The sequence below is a fragment of the Brassica oleracea genome, chromosome C3 (assembly GCF_000695525.1).
Source record: "Brassica oleracea var. oleracea cultivar TO1000 chromosome C3, BOL, whole genome shotgun sequence".
Lineage (NCBI taxonomy): Eukaryota > Viridiplantae > Streptophyta > Magnoliopsida > Brassicales > Brassicaceae > Brassica > Brassica oleracea.
The window spans coordinates 14,539,237-14,545,463 of record NC_027750.1 but is presented as its reverse complement, the minus strand read 5'-3'; the positions used below and the strand labels follow the sequence as shown (position 1 = coordinate 14,545,463).

The window sequence follows — 6,227 nt, the reverse complement described above, 5'->3', positions numbered from 1 at the left end:
GTTTATCCATCCACGAACGATAATAAACTTCTGAAGACATGATTTTCACGGAATTGTTATGACTAAAGAGAATGAAGAGAGAATGAAGTGTGAATGAGTTGAATGAGGAGGGATTGTATTTATAGGAAATTGCTTACGGCCCTCCGACGACTTTCCGACGAAATTCCGATGGATGTAAAGCAGTCCGTCGGAATTCCGACGGTATTGTCCAATCTCAAACGGCTATATAACGGTCATATATATTTGTCGGCAACGGTCACATGGTTCGTCGGAAATTAGTCGGAAAATTCCGACGGAATTCCGACGACTGTACTGTCAATCGGAATGTCATCGGAAATTCGTCGGAATATACCGACGAACTTCCGACGACTACAACGGTTACATTTTTTATCGGAATGTCGTCGAAAAGTCGTCGGAAAATTCCGACGACCCTTGTTTCGTCGGAATTTCGTCGGAAATGGCCGACGGAATTCCGACGACTTGAAATTTTTGGATTTCGTCGGAAATTGGTCGGTAATCCGTCACAAACGTCCGACGACATTGATGTCCGTCGGAACCTCCGTCGGAATTCGGCGTGTTTTCTTGTAGTGATTCTGTTATTAATACTCACATTTCCTGTAGTGCGTGATCTTCCCCTTTTAACACTACCTTTGTCTTCATAAGACGATCTTCTAATGATCTTAAGATCTATCACCGATATGTGAAAAGATTATGTATTGTTAGACTGAACCAAAGATTGCAAATCAGAAGAAAGAGTAACAAACAAGATACTCAAAAAATTTCCTATTACATATACATGCGAGAGAAAAACCTCTCATTTAATTGTTTAAACATTACTTATGCTCAATAAAAAACTTAGTTGTTGAGAACTCAAAGAAAAGTTCCACTGCCCCCGTGAAACAGCCTTAGAGAATTAACAACGCTTAACAATAAAATTGATTGTTGGTCTTTGCACCAAAAAAATAAATGATGGGCCAACTAAACTTTGTCAAATTCATATATAAATGTCAAAGGTCCATTTTTAAATATTTTTGCAAAATAATTATATATTTTGTTTTTGGTTTTAAAATAGAACATCAGTTTATGTGAAATAATTATATTACAGTATTCTTACTTTTAAAATAAGATTTACAAAATTAAAAATAAAACATAAAGTAATAAAATTAAAATCAACTTATAAATTTTATAAATATTATTTATATAAATTATAAGAAAAATTAATAGATTAAATAATTTTAATAAAAATGTAATTCAAAAATTAATTTATCTGATATACAGGTTATTTAATATATTTATTTGATTATGTCAATATCAAAAACCAAATAAGCAACTGACATAACTTATAAATATTTAAAAACATGATCAAAATATATAGATCAAACAACTAGATCTATATCATTTATCTATAAATCAACCAACAATACAATATATAATACTTATGAACAAAGTTAAACATATACAAACATTTACTAACCGAAAACAACTATAAATATTATATATTGCAAACTAAAATAACACCCGCGCGGATACTCGGGTCAAAGTCTAGTTACAATCTAATGCCACTGCTTTAAACACAGCCGTTTTATATATTTTGTATTGATGAGAGAGAGAGAGAGAGGAAACAGACTTCCTCTTGATTTCATGTTCATCTTCTGCATCCCTCTCCTCCATCTCAGCTGTCTCGCTTTCGCTTTGGGTCCTTCCTCTGCTTTCATTCCCATGATATATTTCCATAGCACTTATCTGATAACGTTAAAGAAGGAAGCTTGGTTAACTTACACCACTGTCAACCACATGAAGGCTACTTCCACTTAGATATCTTCGCCAACTTCATCCCTCCTTTCAAGTTCCATCTCCTTCTCTCTCTTTCTTTATCTTTCGGCCTTTAATTTCACATCTTTTTCTGAAAGTTAGAATCTTTGCTAGGTTATGTGAATTGTTTTTTTGTTCATGGGTCTGGTCAAAGCTTTGATTTTTTTGTTCAAAGCCATGTACTTTATCCGTTAATTGATCTGAATGATTCACGTATTCATTGGTTCAGACCTCATGTTGTATTGTTTATGCAAGTCTCTATGAAACAATATAATTCCTCATATTAATGGTTATAGAAACATAGCTTCCAGTGTTCTAAAGCTGCTTCCTTTTTTTGCAGGAATCGAGCAAAGAGCGATACAACGTTCCAGATGCTCCTGTTCGAGCTGAAAGTTGATCCGTATATGAAATTTTAGTTGTAAACATATTAGTATAAATTTTTAATAATATTTTTTCATAATTGGTAGGTCGTAAAATTAATGTGTATTAACTTTTAAAAAATTAGAAACCAAAACAAATGTTTCAAAGTTTCAAAAAAAAAACAAATGCTTCAGTCTGTTATGTTCATGATTGGTCCTACTTGCAATTTGTTAATAGTTCATTTAAAATGTTTTGGTCACTGTCCGGAAAACGTTATACAGTAAATGTATAGTTGTTTTGAGGATATTTAAACAGTATGATTCATAATCTATAATCTCTTAATTGTATACAGAAAAAAAAAAAAGACACTACGACATGAGAGGATGTCATATATTGCTATGCATTGAAACAGCTGGAAACTCCTAATTAATAATTAGTACACTGGATCCGCCTGTACGATTTCTCATTCGGTGCATGAATGGTTAGCATTTTCCATTTTTGTGTGCTACAGGTGCATTCTTACAGCCAATGCACACAATCACAAGATTCCATAATCTAGAAAAGACCATTACAAATAAAATGTGAATTTAATTATATTATTTGTATTTGTTTTATGATGCCATGGTATAGCAAACGTGTATACATATCACATATAAACAAATATATGAATATACAAATCAAGATACGTTCTTTTTATGATGCCATTGTATGCAAATACGCAAATTGTAAAGCAAATGTATATTTCTGTCGCCTCATGTATGAACACATAGATACATGAAATATATTCATTCTGTTTATGGTCTACGATACTATTGCACGATGGTTTTGTTACCTTTTAAATAATAGGAGTATTTTTTTCTAATCAAGCAGACGTTTGTGGTTGTCTTTCCAATCATGAATAATTAACTATTTGTTAAACAAAAATCTATATTTTACTATTGCAAACTAATGAATAAGAAAATTAATGAGAACCAAAGGAACTCTACATTATTATACATTTTTATTATTTTTCGGGTCACATATATAGTTTTTGCTTTTTATTCGGAGCTAGGGTTTTATTTGTATCTTTCAATGTTTGAACTCTTTAGAAATCTGTTTCTTTAGTTTTTTCTTGTGGGGTTTGGTGTGTTTAATGGCGAATCATTCATGGTTAAGCGGCGATTGGAATCACCCGAATGCGTACTTCAGAAACTCCATGGCGTCGCCTGAAAGCTCAGAGATGAGACACCACTCGGGATCTACCATGTATTGGAGCTCCGAAGAACAAGCAATTCTCGAAGATGGTCTTGCTAGGTAATTAGTGACTTCTCTCAATCAATACTAGTTTTCCCAGTTTCTTGATTTTTTGTTGTGATGATTAATTGACTATTTATTTTTTCACAAAGATATTCGTCGGAACCGAGTATTTCACGTTACGCGAAAATAGCGTTAGAGCTTCAGAACAACAAGACCATTAGAGACGTAGCTACGCGTTGCAGATGGATGCATGTAAAAGTCTTCTTAATTATACCTTCCACAAGTTATGTTGTTTTCTCTGTTTCTTATTCGCTTCCTTCGGTTCTTGTTTATGTGGCAGACGAAAGAAAATAACAAGAGAAGAAAAGAAGACCACAAGGTGTCGGGAAGAGCCAGGGTTGACAATCAGGTTTTTCAACATACAATCTAACTAGTTCTGTTCGGTTTTTATCAGCTCGTCTTTTTGTTGTTATCTAAAATATTCAGGTTTAAGCTGCATATGATGTAATCTCCGTTTCATGTTTGATAACTTCAGGAGGTTATTGATATGGTGGTGGCTTCAAACTCAGCTACACATATGTTTGCATCATCACATCTTCTTAGAGAAGAAGATGGTAAGTATATATATCTTTGATCCAATGATTCTTAAGGATGCTTCAAGATTTTATCTTGAGGAAATAGATATGGAAATATCAATAAAGATTCGTTTAATGGTATGCAGGGATCAATAGCGAGCTTCTTAAACAGAATGAACAACTCCTCAGTCAGATTTCTGCAAATCTAACAAATTTCAATCAGATTTCTACAAATGTCACATCCTTGAGGGTAAAGTATAGATGCCTTACCAACTTAAACTGAGGGAAAAAGTTATTTTAACTTATTCTTTTTTTTTTTAACAGTTAACAAAAAACTTGACTCTCTTTTGCAAGAGCAGAGACAACATCAGGAAACTTCTCACAAAGTACGTAAAAATCATCAATTCTGCAAAATGTCTCGTCTATGTTGTTGTATTCAGTGTAATTAGTTCTTTTGATCTTACAGTTTGAGTGAGAATGCCCCGGAGCAGATGAAGCATATGCCACCATGGCCGGAGAAATTGAGATATGATCATGATGAGCTACTTGATTCAATCCTTCCTCCCTCACCTATACAATGAACTACTCTTTCTCTTTTTCTTTCTTTGCAATTCAATTCTTCAGGACATTCTTTTTTATTTTGTTTTCAATTGGATTTCAGTTATTAGGTTTTCTCCCAGTAGAAGCCCTGGCTTACAGCAGAAGTTTAGATATTTGTAACTGTATCAAACAAAGAACATTTGATGCAAAAGCATTTCCGTTGTTAAATGTCAAGATTAGTCGAGCCAAGAGCACCGGTGTTCTTAATATAAAAAGTGGCGGATCAAAACACATACAACAGATCATGTCCATTAATTCAAGTTGCATGCACACAATGCTAAGTAATGATCTAAAGGATTTTAATGCTTAATCATGTTTCTCTCCCAAACTGAACTAGATTACTGTATACAAGTAAAAATTTGGGTATGTAAATAGTAAAAACGAAATTAATAAATACCTAGATGTAAGAGGATTTCGAGGATGTGAGCACGTCTCATATTCATCGAGGAATGGTCGGGTGGACGCGTTAGCAAAATAAACAAAGATCAGAAGCTTTATTTTTTTCCATATAGACCAGATCCGGCCAGACCGAGATGCTCATCTGAGAATCGGTTCGTCTGATCACCACTTGATTTAGCGTAGATTGACAGCAGACAAAAATATATATATATCACAAAATTGGTAATGTGAGAAACTTCTCAATGGATGGGCTAAAGTGAAATTGGTAATGTGAGAAACTAAAGCCCAATAAGAAAATTGTTTTATAGATGGGCTAAAGGGTAAATCTGATATTTCATATATGTCTTAGGGCTTTTAGAAGTGACTCCTTATATCTTGCGGACGGTGCTTTAACGTATTGGTTCTTGCTCTTTGCGTGGACGGCGGCTAGGTTAAAACAACAGATCCGACAATGGTACGTCGTCTGTCTTTCTATTTCGGAATGCGTCTAGTTTTGTACTCAATCTTAGTCTAGTTAGCATCGTTGTTCCCGTAGCTTTAAATGTCGATTCTTGTATCATTTTAGCTTTAAATGTCTTCTGTTGCTTTTGATTAGGATGTAGTAAAACTTGTAGGTTACAGAGAGCTTGATCTTCTAAATGTTGTTTTGATGTATTCGTCTGATAATTCATTGATGATGATGATGATTGATATAATGTGGTGCAGCCTAAGCAAATCCATGAGATCAAGGACTTCCTTCTTACAGCAAGAAGGAAAGATGCTCGGTCTGTGAAGATCAAGAGAAGCAAGGACATTGTCAAGTTCAAGGTCAGATGCTCGAAGTACCTCTACACGCTCTGCGTGTTTGATCAAGAGAAAGCCGACAAGCTTAAGCAGTCTCTTCCTCCAGGTTTGTTTATATTCTTAAGAACACACCTAAACACATAGGTTCTTTTATTCTGTAACAATGTTTATGATTGGCAATGCTGACACAGTATATGTTTGCTGTTGCAACTGTTATTCAGGTTTGAGTGTGCAAGACCTTTGAAGATGAGATGATGAAGCCCTCCTTGTTATGATGAATCCATATGAGAATATGTTTTTGTTTAGTTAAGTTATTTTTTCAAACTTTTCTGGGTATGCGTGTTTTTGGAATACAATCTCTGGATTTAAAATTTCTTTAGTTACATACTGATTCCATACTTCTACGGTTAAGTACAATCTGTAGATGTTTTTGTCCTTGATCCTAGCACTGGACTTTCATCT

At 34.1% G+C, this 6,227-nt stretch overlaps 2 protein-coding genes across 2 annotated transcripts; both read left to right on the top strand.

Moving 5' to 3' along the window:
* The first annotated feature begins 3,254 nt into the window (after positions 1–3,254).
* LOC106333990 lies at positions 3,255–4,747 on the top strand. Its single transcript, XM_013772362.1, has 7 exons — positions 3,255–3,465; positions 3,558–3,660; positions 3,749–3,817; positions 3,944–4,022; positions 4,130–4,233; positions 4,308–4,369; positions 4,450–4,747. The coding sequence occupies exons 1-7, from the start codon at positions 3,305–3,307 to the stop codon at positions 4,562–4,564; spliced, it is 693 nt and encodes a 230-aa protein (XP_013627816.1). The 5' UTR covers positions 3,255–3,304; the 3' UTR covers positions 4,565–4,747.
* A 590-nt stretch (positions 4,748–5,337) lies between these two features.
* LOC106332357 (60S ribosomal protein L38-like) lies at positions 5,338–6,200 on the top strand. The gene is made up of 3 exons (XM_013770826.1): positions 5,338–5,436; positions 5,688–5,871; positions 5,987–6,200. Exons 1-3 carry the CDS (start codon positions 5,434–5,436, stop codon positions 6,007–6,009), a joined length of 210 nt encoding a protein of 69 aa, XP_013626280.1. The 5' UTR covers positions 5,338–5,433; the 3' UTR covers positions 6,010–6,200.
* Positions 6,201–6,227: the final 27 nt, after the last annotated feature.

Excerpts from the sequence above, each read along its gene's own strand:
- LOC106333990 (XM_013772362.1), top strand. The coding sequence starts at position 3,305 with ATGGCGAATCATTCATGGTTAAGCGGCGATTGGAATCACCCGAATGCG. Across the intron at positions 3,661-3,748 it reads CGCGTTGCAGATGGATGCAT|ACGAAAGAAAATAACAAGAG; the intron begins GTAAAAGTCTTC and ends TTTATGTGGCAG. Across the intron at positions 3,818-3,943 it reads GAGCCAGGGTTGACAATCAG|GAGGTTATTGATATGGTGGT; the intron begins GTTTTTCAACAT and ends TGATAACTTCAG.
- LOC106332357 (XM_013770826.1), top strand. Across the intron at positions 5,872-5,986 it reads TAAGCAGTCTCTTCCTCCAG|GTTTGAGTGTGCAAGACCTT; the intron begins GTTTGTTTATAT and ends ACTGTTATTCAG.